Raw genomic sequence first — 15547 nt, 5'->3', positions numbered from 1 at the left:
ATATGGTATTTGTCTTTCTTTGACTTATTTCACTTTACGTAAAGCCCTCATGGTCCATCTATGTTGTCAAAAATGACAAGGTTTCATTCTTTTTATGGCTGAATAATAGCCTATTGTATACATATACTACATTTTCTTCATCCATTCATCCACTGGTGGCCACTTAGTTTGTTTCCATTTCTTGGCTATTGTAAATAATGCTGCTATGAACTTGGGTGTCTGTATATCTTTTTGAATCAGTGTTTTTGCTTTCTTAGGATAAATAATCAGAAATGGAATTGCTGAATCATATGATAGTTCTATTTTTAATTTTTTGAGGAATCTTAATACTGTTTTCCATATGGCTGTTGTGCCAATTTACATTTCTGTTAGCAATGCACAAGTGTTCCTTTTTCTCCACATCTTTGCCAACACTGGTTCTATTTTATCTTTCTGATACTAAAATTCTAACAGGAGTGAGGCGGTATTTCATTGTGGTTTTGATTTTAATTTCCCAGTGATTAATGATGTTGAGCATTTTTTCATGTACCTGTTGGACATCTGTTACGTCTTCTTTGGAAAAAATATCTATTCAGATCCTTTGCCCTATTTTTAATCAGGTTGTTTTTCTGCTATTGAGTTCTTTATATATTCTGGATATTAACCCCTTATCAGCTATATAATTTGCAAATTTTTTCTCCCATTAAGTATAGCTTTCCTTTTCATTTTGTTCATGCTTTCCTTTGCTGTGCAGAAGCTTTTTAGTTAGATGTAGTTGCTTATTTTACTTTTGTTGCCTTTGCTTTTGGTGTCAAATCCAAAATATTGTTGCCAAGACCCACCTCAAGGAGCTTATTGCCTATATTTTCTTCTAGGAGTTTTTAGGTTTCAGGTCTTAGGTTCAAATCTTTAATCCATTTTGAGTTATTTTTGTGTGTGGTCCAGTTTCATTCCTTTGCCTCTAGCTGTCCAATTTTCCCAACACCATTTATTGAGAGACTGTCCTTCCCCCATTGTATATTCTTGACTCCTTTCTTGTAAATTAATTGACCATACATGTGTGGGTTTATTTTGGGGCTTTCTCTTCTGTTCCATTAATCTATGTGTCTGTTTTTGTGCCAGTACTATGCTGTTTTGATGACTATAACTTTGGATAGTTGAATAATCTGAAATCAAGGAATTGATACCTCCATCTTTTTTATTCTTTCTCAAGATTGCTTTGGCTATTCTGAGTCTTTTGTGGTTCCATACAAATTTTAGGATTGTTTGTTGTATTTCTGTGAAAAATACCACTGGAATTTTGATAGGGATTGTATTGAATCTGTAGATTTCTTTAGGTGGTATAAACATCTTAACAATATTAATTCTTCCAATCCATGAGCATGGAATATCTTTTCATTTTTACAAATTTTCTATTACCATCAATCCATATGCCCATCTGACATAATATATGTGTACACTTACATGTTTATGTAACTGAGAAATATATTTATAAATACATGCATACATTGGAATGTATGTTTAAATCAGTTATATTAAAGGGCTACATGATCAAATAATAGGAGACTACTTGGTGAGACATTTCTAGGTCACAAGAGTAAACATTAGCTATTTGTAACTTTACAATGGTTGGCCCTCTGGAATAAATTACAGGGATTGCAATACTGCATTTGGTGATATGGGAGAAAATGATATGAGTGTAATAAACAAACAATGCCTGATACACTATTAGAAATCTTAATAAGTAGAGCCATTTCCAAAATATAGAGTCAACTTGGTTTAACAACATAGCTATCAAAAAATGTGAGTAGAGTAAAAAAAATTTACTATTTCAAGTTTGCCTTTTATCATATGTCTTAACTTCTTTGTTTTCCCCTCAATTTTCATAGTCTAAATTTGACTGCCTGGATCCAGAATTTCTAAACAGTCAAGTTTCCAAATATGCCAAATTTGTGACTCAATTGGAAAAAGGCTTGCCACCCAACAGTGCAGTGCCCCAGCTAAAAAGTAAGGTGGAAAATATGAAAGAAAAGGTAAGTTTAGTAGAAATTATTTCCAAAACTCCAGGTCAATCAGTTACTACTTGATGCTAATGAGACCAAAGCCAGGAATTCTTCTCTGTTTAAATTAGTCAGCTTTGCAGAGAGAAGAAACAACAGACAAATTCAGCTACTGTATTGCAGAGGCACAGACTGCATCCCTCTCTTCAACTGGCCAAATCATGCAATTGATTTTTATGAGAATTCTAGTTGTTTCTCATTCTCACCAGCACTTGTTATCAATAGGGAGTTTATTTATTTGGTTTGGTTTGGTTTTCATTTTAACCTTTCTAATAAATGTGTGGTACAGTCTCATAATCGTGATGATTTACCTTTTTCTAATGATTAGTAATGTTGAACATCTTTTCCCATGTCCATTTGCCATCCATCTACCTTCTTTGCTGAAATGTCTGTTTGAATATTAGCCCAATTTTTAATTGGGTTGTTTGTTTTGTTATTAGTGAGTTTTCAGAGTTCTCTTTTTTTGGAACTTTAAAATCTATATTTTATTTAATTTTTGACACATAGAGAACAGTGTCCATTGGCAACGATGATCCTTGTTCATTCATTCTTCTGTTGACTCTCAAATAGTAATTAAATAGTACTCAGAAAGTAATGGTAAAAGAGACTACCAGCTTGAAAATTTGTAACACAAATGATATTTGACACACCAAAAAGTTTTTATACATTTTACACAGCAGAAGTTTTTAGAATTTACATTCTAAAGACATTAGGGTCTAACAATTCATAGAAGAACAGCAAAGATTTTTTTTAATTTTTATTTTATATTGGAGTATAGTTGATTAACAATGTTGTGTTATATAGTCATGATATAAGTCCTTTTTCAAATATGTAACTTGAAAATAGTTTTCCCGGTCAGTGGCTTGTCTTTTTAGTCCCTAAACAGTGACTTTCACAGAACAAAAGGCTTAAATTTGATAAAAGTCCAAGTAATATTTTTTTCTTTTACAGATTATCTTTTTAGTATAGAATCTAAAAACTTTTGCCAAACCTAAAGGTCACACAGAGTTTCTTCTATATTTTCTTCTGGAAGTTTTTTAGTGTTGCTTTTTTTTTTAAATTAAAGTATATGATTTGAGTTATTTACATTTTTACATATGGATATTCAGTTGATACAGAACCATTGTTTGAAAAAAGTATTCTTTCTCCATTGTTTGCCTTTTCATCTTTGTCAAAAGTCAGCTGACCATATTTTTTAGTCTGTTTCTGGACTCTCTATTCTGTTTGGTTGTTCTGTAAGTCTATTCTTTCACCAATACCATGCTCTCTTGATAACTATAGCTAGTAAGTCTTGAAATCAGGTAGTGTTAAGTTCTCCAACTTGTTCTTCTTTTTCACAATTTTGTCAATTCTGATTCCTTTACCTTGTCATGTAAATGTTAGAATTAGCTTATCATATGTATAAAAAATTGCTGGGATTTTGGGTGGACTGTGTCAAATCAATAGATCAATTTCCAGAGAATTGACATCTTAACAAGATTGAATTTTCTAATCTGTTACCTGCCTATCCCTTTATTTAGTTAGATCTTCTTTTATTTCTTTTCATTAACATTTTGTAATTTTCAGTGTACAGATTATGCACATATTTAAAACTAAGTATTCTTTTATGGTATCTTAAATTATATTTTTTTTCATTTCAAATTCTAAGTGTTCATTGCTGGTATGTAGGAATACTATTGACCTTTGTATATTGATCTTATATCCTGTGATCTTAATAAATTCACTTTTTAATTTTAGGAGATTTTTGTACATTATTCAGAATTTTCAACATAGAAAATGATTTCAACTGTGAATAAAGACAATTTTATTTCTTCCATTACAATCTGTGTGCCTTTTATTTCTTTTTCTTGCCTTGTTGCACTGGCCAGGATTTACTGTACGATATTGAATAGGAGTGGTGAGAGAAAACATCCTTGTCCTTTTCCGTATCTTAGAGGGGAAATATTCAGTCTCTTTTTAAGTATGATGTTAGTCAAATTTTTTTATAGATGCCCTATATTAAGATAACAGTTTCATAGTTTCCTGAGAGGTTTCTTTTTTTTATCATAGATGGGTGTTGATAATTATCAAATGATTTTTCTATGCCTATGATCATATGGTTTTTCTTCTTTAGTCTATTAACATGGTGAATTACATCTATCAGTGGTCAAATATTGAAGCAGGCTTGAATTCCTGAACTGAACCTCACTTGGGTCGTGATGTACTATACTCTTTTATATTGCTGGATTCAAATTACTAATATTATTTGAGGATGTTTTTGCGCCTATATTCATGAGGGACATTGATCTTTAGTTTTCTTTTCTTGTAACATCATTGTGCGGTTATGAGTTAATACTGCCTCATAAAATGACTTGGGGAGTGTTCCTTCCTCTTCTATTTTCTGCAGGAGATTATACAGAATTAGTATTATTTTTCACTTAGATGTTTGGTAGAATTCAAGAGTGAAACTATCTGAGCTTGAAGTTTTCTCTTTTGGAGGGATTTTAACAAAAAATTGAATTTATTCATACAAAATGATGGACAAACCCACAGCCAATATCATCCTCAATGGTGAAAAACTGAAACCATTTGCACTAAGATCAGGAAAAAGACAAGGTTGCCCACTCTCACCACTATGATTCCAAAACCACTATGATAGTTTTGGAAGTTTTAGCCACAGCAATCAGAGAAGAAAAAGAAAAAAAAGGAATCCAAATCGGAAGAGAAGAAGTAAAGCTGTCACTGTTTGCAGATGACATGATACTACACATACAGAATCCTAAAGATGCTACCAGAAAACTGCTAGAGCTAATCAAGGAATTAGGTAAAGTAGCAGGATACAAAATTAATGCACAGAAATCTCTGGCATTCCTATACACTAATGATGAAAAATCTGAAAGTGAAATTTAGAAAACACTCCCATTTACCATTGCAACAAAAAGAATAAAACATCTAGGAATACACCTACCTAAGGAGACAAAAGACCTGCATGCAGAAAATTATAAGACACTGATGAAAGAAATTAAAGATGATACAAATAGATGGAGAGATATACCATGTTCTTGGACTGGAAGAATCAACATTGTGAAAATAACTGTACTACCCAAAGCAATCTACAGATTCAATGCAATCCCTATCAAACTACCACTGGCATTTTTCACAGAACTAGACCAAAAATTTTTACAATTTGTATGGAAACTCAAAAGACCCCAAATAGCCAAAGCAACCTTCAGAAAGAAAAATGAAGCTGGAGGAATCAGGCTCCCAGACTTCAGACTATACTACAAAGCTACAGCAATCAAGACACTATGGTATCATCACAAAAACAGAAATATAGATCAATGGAACAGGATAGAAAGCCCAGAGATAAACCCACACACATATGGTCACCTTATGTTTGATAAAGGAGGCAAGAATATACAACAGAGAAAAGACAGCCTCTTCAATAAGTGGTGCTGGGAAAACTGGACACCTACATGTAAAAGAATGAAATGTGAACACTCCCTAGCACCATACACAAAAATAAACTCAAAATGGATTAAAGACCTAAATGTAAGGCCAGACACCATCAAAATCTTAGAGGAAAACATAGGCAGAACACTCTATGACATAAATTACAGCAAGATCCTTTTTGACCCACTGCCTAGAGAAATGGAAATAAAAACAAAAATAAACAAATGGGACCTAATGAAACTTCAAAGCTTTTGCACAACAAAGGAAACCATAAACAAGACCAAAAGACAACCCTCAGAATGGGAGAAAATATTTGCAAATGAAGCAACTGACAAAGGATTAATCTCCAAAACATACAAGCAACTCATGCAGCTCAATATCAAAAAAAGCAAACAACCCAATCCAAAAATGGGCAGAAGACCTAAATAGACATTTCTCCAAAGAGGATATACAGATTGCCAACAAACACATGAAAGAATGCTCAACATCATTAATCATTAGAGAAACGAAAATCAAATCTACAATGAGATATCATCTCACACCAATCAGAATGGCCATCATCAAAAAGTCTACAAACAATAATTGCTGGAGAAGGTGTGGAGAAAAGGGAACCCTCTTGCACTGTTGGTGGGAATGTAAATTGATACAGCCATTATGGAGAACAGTGAGGATGTTCCTTAAAAAACTACAAATAGAAGTACCATATGACCTAGCAATCCCACTACTGGGCATATAGCCTGAGAAAACCATAATTCAAAAAGAGTCATGTACCGCAATGTTCATTGCAGCTCTATTTACAATAGCCAGGACATGGAAGCAACCTAAGTGTCCATCAACAGATGAATGGGTAAAGAAGATGTGGCACATATATGGAATGGAATATTACTCAGCCATAAAGGAAACGAAATTGAGTTATTTGTAGTGAGGTGGATGGACCTAGAGTCTATCATACGGAGTGAAGGAAGTCAGAAAGAGAAAAACAAATACCGTGTGCTAACATATATATGGAATCTAAAAAAAAAAAATTGGTCATGAAGAATCTAGGGGCAAGACAGGAATAAAGATGCAGGCCTACTAGAGAATGGACTTGAGGATATGGGGAGGGGGAAGGGTAAGCTGGGACAAAGTGAGAGAGTGGCATGGACATATATACACTACCAAATGTAAAATAATAGCTAGTGGGAAGCAGCCACATAGCACAGGGAGACCAGCTCCGTGCTTTGTGACCACCTAGATGGGTGGGATAGGGAGGGTGGGAGGGAGGGAGACGCAAGAGGGAAGAGATATGTGTATATATGTATATGTATAACTGATTCACTTTGTTATAAAGCAGAAACTAACACACCATTGGAAAGCAATTATACTCCAATAAAGATGTTGAAAAAAAACATGAAAAAAAATTTTTAAATAAAAAATAAAATAGATTCTCTATTGTTGGTGAAAAAAAGAAAAAAAAATTACGGCTTATATCAAAGATACACAGAAATCAAGTGAAAGAATTTTCAATGGCCCAAGTTGTAATGATTTGACCAAACAATAAATAATACAATATTGTGTTATAACCCAAATTATAAAATAAATATCCATGAATTCATATTGATATAAGTAAACAACTGAGTGGATGAATAGATAGATAAATAGGTAGATAGATAGACACAGGATAAAAGACAAATCTTCTACAAAGAAAAATTCCAAATAACTTATGAGGATACTGCATCTCAAGACAGTGGAGCTTTATTTATTTTGATGCTCCATTGTTAGATGTATTCACACTTAGTATTACTATTTCTTCTTGGAGAATTGACCCTCTTATCATTTACATATTTTCCCTCTTTATTTTTTATAAGATTTCTTCTTCTGAAGTCTGCATTATCTGAAATTAATATAGTTAGTACAGATTTCTTTTAGAGTTTTCATGATATTACTTTCTCCATTTTTTCACTTTTAACTTTTCTATGTCTTTATATTTAAAGTATTTCTTGAACAGCATATAATTGGTTCCTGCTTTTTTATCCAATCTGATTTTTAAAAAGTCTTTTAAATGACATGTTTAGACCATTAATATTTAGAATATTATTTGTATGGTTGGATTAAAATTGTCATCATGCTGGTTTTTTATTTGTTTGTTGTTTCTTTTTTCCTCTTTTTCTTTCCTCTCTTGATTTAATTGTATATGTTTTATGATTCCGTTTTATCTTCTCTATGGAGTTGTTATTCATACTTCATTAAAGCAATTTTTAGTGGTTATCCTAGATTTAAAATATAGATTTTCAATTAATCCAAAACAACCTTCAAATAATATTATACTGCTTCATGCATAGTGTAAAGAGTTTATAATACCATATTCCCAATTCTCCCTCTCATCCTTTGTATTAATGTTGTCATATATTTTACTTTTATATGTAGTATAAACACTACATGTTGCTACTATTTTTGTTTTTTATAGTTACCTTTTAGGAGAATAAAAATAGAATATGAAATTTATTTTACATCTGTTCCATTTCCAATGTTCTTCATTTCTTTGTATGGATCAAAGTTTCTGACTCATAGCATATTCATTCTGCCTGAAGAACTTCCTTTAATATTTCTTACTGAGTAGGTATACTAGCAATGAACTCCCCAAATTTTTGTTTTGAGAAAGTCTTTATCCTTTATTTTGAATGATATTTTCACTGGTATATAATTATGAGTCGGCAGATTTTGTTTTTTCTTTCAACAATGTAAAAATATCCTTTTGTTATCTTTTTACTTGCATGATTTCTGACATAAAGTCTGCTGTAGTTCTTATCCTTGTTCTTCTGTAGATAATATGTATTTTTTGTCTGGCTGCCTTCAAATTTTTCTCTTTTTCTTGGTTTTTGGCAGTATGAAGTGTGATATGCCTGGGTGTATGTTATTATTGTTGTTTACCATTTATATTTATCCTGCTTGATATTCTCAGAGTTTCTTGGATCTCTGGTTTTGTGTCTGCCTTTAACTTTGAAAAAAATTGAGCCATTATTTCTTTGATATCTCTTCTGCTGTGTTTTCTATCTCTCTTACCCTTCTGGGATTTCTATTACATGTATGTCAGACCATCTGATATTGTACAAAGCTCAAGGATATTCTGTTCTAGGTTTGGATGGGGGCAGGGAAGTATTTCACTGTTTTTTCTCTTTGTGTATGAGTTTGGGTAATTCCTACTCACTTACCTTCAAATTCATGGATTCCTTGTCTGTGTTCATCTCATCAAAGACATTCTTTGTATCTCTTACAGTCTTCCTCATTTCTAACATTTCCATTTGATTTTTAATTATAGTTTCCATCATTTTATTGACATTTCCCTTCTGATCTTGCATGTTGTCTACCTTTTCCATTAGATCCATTAACATATTAATCACAATTAGCTTAAGTTCTATCTGTTAATTCCAACATATGTGTCAGATTTGAGTGTGATTCTGATTAATTTTGTATCTTTTGGGATGTATGTTTGCCTTGCCCTTTCACATACTTCTTAAATTGTTGTTGAAATCCAGACATCTTATGCAGAACAGTAGATACTGAAGTAAATAATTTTTATGCCTGGAAATGATCATGCCTTTCCTTCTACTTGGCCTTCTGTGTGGCATGTTATGTTAAATCTGGTTAGAAATTCGGCTAGATTTGAAGTTTGGTGTTGCTGTGGTTGCCCTCAGTATACCACAGTATTCAAATTGTTCTAGTGATACCTTGTGTTTAGTTTGGACTTCTTTGCCAACGGTCATTTTTTCAATTTCTGTTTTCCCTGACCTTGGGTCATTCTTTCGTTTTATGCCCAGAGAAAATCTGTATCTTGCAGCTTTCCACTCTCTATTCCACTGTTATTTTTACTCAGTACTTGTTAGCCTGGTGGAAGAAGTGAGGAGGAATATTCCCTTGTGTTCTGATTAAGTTTCTATCCTAACAAAGCACTGTGCTCCTTTTTCACAAAATTCTGAGCTTCACAGTTGTTCCTGTCCCTCCTCCAGCTTTAGTAATATTTGTAATATTTAGTAATATTTGTAGCCCCCAGGGACTTCACACTCTCATGCTACCCTACATTCAGTCTTAGCAACTTATTTTTAAAATTCAGCAACATCTTCTAACTAGTTTAAATGGCAACCCAAGGCATCTCTCCTAGGTAAGCAAATTCTCGGGTCCTGTTTCTTGCTGTGGAGAAAACTGTGGGTACCAGTGTCTCTTCAAATTTTGACTTCGTTGGTTTCCCTGAAGCCTCACTTTTCTGATGGGTTCAATACAAGTCATTAACTTGCAGTTTGTGCAGACTTTTCTTTGTTGTAAGAGTGTCAGTGGTGTTCTTTCCAGCTCTTTATGTGCCCAAATTGAAACCAGAAGCCTTGGGCTGTTTTTCAGATAAAAAGGATGGTGTCTCTGAGAGTGTTTGTTTTCCAGCTTCCAGTTATCATTGACCTGAGGAACCCAACTCTGAAGCCTAGACATTGGGCAGCTATTGAACAAACAGTTGATGCCACGCTAGTAGACCTTGACATTCCATTAACCTTGGAGAAGCTCTCTGAGTTGCATGTTTTTGACTTTGGCCAAGAAATTCAGGACATTTCTGGACAGGCTTCTGGAGAAGCTGCCTTAGAAACACTTCTTAAAAAGGTAAACCTGAAAAATATATATTCTGAAGATCAGGGAATGTAAAGGTTTTCATATTCAGTGAGATCAACTTTTGTTTTATCTGAATGGGTTTTTCAACATTGCAGCTTTCACCCTCTCATTATCAGTTATCCTTGTGCTGTTTCCTTACATTTATATCATTATTATTGTTATCACCTCTATAAATATCTTCTTTCTGCTTAGCTTATAATCCAACAGGAACTTGATGGCAACAAATTTGCATGCTTTATATAAAGAACCACATACCAAGGAAGATCTCTTATGCCAAAATACATTACCTTTCAAACTTACACACTAGAGAAGATTCACTATACGAAATCCTTCAAAATCACATTGAGAAGATTTCTCTACTTAGGATATTTAACCTCCTTACTCCAAAAACACACATCTTCCAAGCATCTATGTAAAAAGAATTTTTTTCTTTTAATTAAAGCATGAAGTGGGAGGGAATACACATGAAAGTATCACAAATTATTCATATGTTTTAATGCTGTTCAATAAAATTAAGCAAATCATTGTCATCTAACCTAGAAGATTTTAAGAATTTTAAAGGCAGAAAGAGATTAGGATAATTATGGAGTTTTCACTTATTTCATTCCACATGCATTTATCAAGTACCTACACACAAATGAATTGAGCTATCCTAAGACTTGAACTATTTCTAAGGTGGAGGATTCTTGGAAAACAACTGAATTTGTCGTCCTCCCTCACCGTGACTCCAAAGATGTGTTTATCCTGGGTGGCACAGATGACATACAGGTGGGTAACTGGGTTATTGAAACTTATGTTGAAGGTTCTTGTGAGACCTAGTCCTAAATATTCTATGGGAGGTTATTATGAAGGACTGAAATATGAGAGTTGTTAAACAAGGAAAAATCTAATTGGGAAGGCAATACATAAATATGAATAATTGACATGAATACTTGTACATGAAATATTTAGCAAAGCAATAGATATGTTTTATATATATATGAGTTATAATCTTGTAGTTGATAACTGTTGAGGAATTTAGAAGAGCAAAGAGATCAGTTGTGGCTGAAGTGATCGGAGAATCCTTCCTAGACCAGCGAAGACATGCTGGACCTTAAAAATCTGGGGGTCTGATAGGCATAGATGGGAATGGAAGGCATTTCAAACCATTTAAATGAGGCAAAGAAGTGTGAATGAGCATTTCAGGTTTATATCACACTAAGAAGCTAAATTCACTTGAATTTTTTGAGATTAGGAGTAGATGGTCATGCTCTATTAACAACAAAAGAAGATAAATCTAACCCATGTGTTTGGAATATTCTTAGTGACTTAAAATCCAAAGGGCACATTTGTTTAGCAAAAGAATCTGGGAATTATGACTCAATTTAAAAAGCAAAGTCCACACAGAGACCTATGTTCAATATCCTGTAATAAACCATAATGGAAAAGAATATGAAAAATTGTACACATATGTATAACTGAATCACTTTGCTCTACAGCAGAAATTAACACAATATTATAAATCAACTATACTTCAATAAATTTTTTTTTACAAAAGCAAAGCCCTGGCCTGTTATGGTGTACCCAGCCCAGAATTAGAGATGAAATGGCTTTGCCAGGTGTAGTCTGGAAGAGCAAGACCAGACGTCACTCTGTGCGGTAGAGGGGAGAGCAGACCCAAGATGGAAATCAGTCAGTATGAGGCCAGGTGATGCCAGGTGATGGGGCTTCTGCTCTCAAGAAGTTTATAATTTAAATAGAGCAATTAAAATTCTTTAGATTAACAGACACAGTTTTTTAAATGTACATGTTCTGCGAGGGGTGCTGTGGTGTAAGAGGAAGGAGTAGGGGAGGGGGGAGGTAGAGGGAAAACTGTCTATAATCATCCAGAGCTTGACATGAATGAGTTCACTTTTCCTCTTCCTCAAGATAATTGAGGGAAAGTGATGTTTCATTGGGTAGGGAAGGCACTTACTTTTTCAAGTTTTGAGCACTTTGAGAAATAAAGACCTGGATGACCAAATGATATAAAGAAGGTACCATATACCTTGTAGGGGGGAGACTGGAGAAGAGTGCTGAGCTAAACAGAAATGTGTGCCATTAATAATTACAGAAACAGCCAGGATTTGACAATCAGAAGTTCCTTGGTGACATTTAAGAGAACATCATAGTGCATTATAAGCCCTAGTGAAGGAGAGAAGGAGGGGAAGTGGATGGGTGGGAAACAGTAAGTGAAATTAAGCTGTTTATTCAAAAAGTTGGCTTTTAAATGGTTTGGGATTAATATATACACACTACTATATATAAAATAGATAATCAACAAGAACCTACTGTATATATAGTACAGGGAACTCTACTCAAAATTCTGCAATAACCTATACAGGAACAGAATCTGAAAAAGAATGGATACATGTATGTGTGTAACTGAATCACTTTGCTGTACACCTGAAACTAACACAACATTGTAAATCAACTATATTCCAATATAAAACTAAAAATGTTAAAATAAAAATAAATGGGCTATTGGAATTAAATATCTGTAATTATCTTTGAGAGCAAAAACACATGGTGTCGCATGTATTTTCTTCGCCTTTCCTTAAAGGTCCTTCTTGATGACAGCACCATCAACATTGCGACCATTGCCTCATCACGTTACGCTGGCCCACTGAAAACTCGAGTGGATGACTGGCAGAAACAACTTGCTTTGTTTAATCAAACACTGGTGAGTAAGGATCATTTCAATTCATGGACTCAGAGAATTGGATTTAGAAATCATTTGTTCAGTCACTTAAATATTGTACAGTTTAGATATAAGGTTTAATTATTGACATTTTATTATACTCAAAATGTAAGGAAAATGCAAATATATTGAACTCTTCTTTGCAAGACTATACCATTACCCTTGTATTAGTTATTATTGCTGTGAAAGAAAATACCACAAACTTAGTGGTATAAAACAATCTACATTTATAATCCCACAGTTTCTGTGGGTCAGGAGTTCATAACTTAACTGGGTCTTATACTCAGGGTCTCACGAGGGTTCAGTCAAGATGTGGGCCAGGACTGGGCTCTCATCAGAGGTTCAACTAAGGAAGGACGTTGGCAGAAATCATTTTCTTGCAATTCCGGGACCGGGGGCTTCATTTTCTCACAGGCTGTCAACCAGAGGCCATCCTCAGCTCCTCCATGTTGCCCACAGTTTTTTTGCATGTGGACTTCCTCAACAAAATCGCTTACTCCATCAGTCGAGCAGGGAAGAGAAAGTCTCCTGGCAAGACAGAGGTTACAGCCTTGTGTACTGTACACATAACTGTGTACATCCTATTATCTTTGTATATTCTCCATAGCTAGAAGCAAGTCACGGTGGCACCCACACTCAAGGGGAGAGGATCACACAAGGTCAGGAAGCCCAGGTCTTGGGGGCCACCTTAAGAGTCTAGCCACAGCAACCTCATATTTACTAAACAAATACTGCTGCTTGAAGTCTCCTTGGCACCCTTCCTGTCATACACACCTTCTTTTTATTTTATTCAACCTCAGATTATCCCATAATAAAGAACCCACTTACTCTGGTCTCACTTTGTTCCCATCCAATCTCTTTCTTAGACTTCATTTTTTTCCCTTGATTTAATTATGTTGTGGTTTTTATATGTTCTAATATGAAAAGGTATCTGTGAAATAATAAAGGCACTAAGTAAGAAAAGGCAATTTGTTCCATCCTCATTTCATAGAGATCTCTATGGTGAATCCATCCTCTTCAATGGACTCGTTTTAATCTGACGCCTGTCCAGCCTTCTGTACTGATGACTGAGCCCCATGAAAGGAGAGACTAAATTTAGATCAAAGTAAAGGGCATGTTTCCATAGAAGGTCCTTAAAAGAAGCAGTGCTGAATAGTAGGGATCCTCCAGAGAATTAAGTGTATAGAAAGTGTGAGACCTGAAATAAACCAAGGAGTGGTTGGGACATTAGGGCTTAAGCATAGCCCCCAAATCTAGAGTGAGACACGAGAAACCCTTTCACGGATCTCAGGCCCGCACAAGTGATGGCAGGAGGCGCAGAGGAACGGTGAGGTCTATAGACTTTAGATCTGACCCTGCACTTCTGCTTTCTCTGATTAACAGTGATTGTCTCTAGGAGGAAAGTGATGTGTGATTTTCTTCTTCCTCCCAGTGTTCTGTCTTTGCCACATGTTCTGTCACAAGCAGGTTTTACTTTTTTGATCGAAGAAAATGAATCATATTTCTTCTTAAAAAGAGGGAGAGGGAAGAATGATAGACATAATTGAGGCAAAAAAGAAAACACCTTTTTTGCTAACCTTTTATATTTGGAAATAGTAAGTGAATCACTAAACTTACCACTTCCCAACCCTTCAGATTCCTTTAAGTAAGCATCGTGCCTCCACCTAGAGTGTCTCCTCTGGGCATTTTAATCCTCTTTCTCTGGGTCCATTCTGGTTACCACACAGTAGTAGATTCGTTGTAACTCTACTCAGTGCAAAAAATGGGTTGAAATTAGGCTGAGGTGAGACTTGGACCTTTTAATGAGGTTTCATTTCAAAGGACCTGTGAGAAGCTGCCAAAAGGAAAAAGATACAGTGAATCCCCATGTAATTATTTTTAACGTAACTGTATTTTTTCAACCTGAGGTTAAAAATCTGGTAATGTCCCTATTTTTCTCCTAGGAAGAGTGGCTGAACTGCCAGAGAAACTGGCTCTACCTAGAGAGTATTTTTAGCGCTCCAGATATTCAGAGGCAGTTACCTGCAGAGGCCAAGATGTTCCTTCAAGTGGATAAGTCATGGAAAGAAATCATGAGGAAGGTGAACCGACTGCCTAATGCTCTCCGAGCAGCTACTCAACCAGGTAAAAAAGAAACCACAAAGGAATTACAGTTATCTAAAATGTCCATCACCTGTAAGATTCTAATAAAATGTGGTACATTCAACCCTTGATTCCAGTCAGCGTTGATGACCAGGAACATTTGTAGTACATTTGACACTCATGCTAAACAATGTGAATTGAACACTGTTGTTGTTATTTTATTACTATTTTTATTATTATTATCGTCATCATCATCATCATCTTTCAGCTCAGTTCATAGTTTTGGCACACAAGGATGTACTTTTTTTGCTGTTTTTAGAATTAGGGGATCCTGCCACAGAGTATCAGTGATGCTTCCATCTCACAATTTAGGCTACAAAAAATACATTTACATTCAGTTGACCTATTCTGTTAAAGTTCTCACAGACCTATAACCATAAAAATTTCCACACCGTATTTTAAGTAATTCATTAAGACCACTTACGAATATTGCCACTAATGGTAATTCTAATCTCAGGGTTGAAATGTGTTTTATTTATTTTTTAAATTAATTTTTATTGGAATATAGTTGATTTGCAATGTTGTGTTAGTTTCTGCTGTACAGCAAAGTGAATCAGTTATACATATACATATATTCACTCTT

At 34.6% G+C, this 15547-nt stretch overlaps 1 protein-coding gene across 1 annotated transcript in view; it reads left to right on the top strand.

The window, feature by feature from the left end:
• The window catches only part of DNAH6 (dynein axonemal heavy chain 6), a 291757-nt gene that overhangs the window by 102773 nt on the left and 173437 nt on the right, over positions 1–15547 (top strand). Inside the window, 5 exon segments of the mRNA XM_030837528.2 lie at positions 1869–2012; positions 9882–10094; positions 10779–10871; positions 12685–12804; positions 14766–14946. Coding sequence (XP_030693388.2) covers positions 1869–2012; positions 9882–10094; positions 10779–10871; positions 12685–12804; positions 14766–14946 — 751 coding nt within the window.

This window comes from Globicephala melas, chromosome 12 (assembly GCF_963455315.2).
Source record: "Globicephala melas chromosome 12, mGloMel1.2, whole genome shotgun sequence".
In the NCBI taxonomy this organism is placed as follows: domain Eukaryota; kingdom Metazoa; phylum Chordata; class Mammalia; order Artiodactyla; family Delphinidae; genus Globicephala; species Globicephala melas.
The sequence above is the reverse complement of the archived record's forward strand: the minus strand, read 5'-3'. Positions and strand labels throughout refer to the sequence as shown.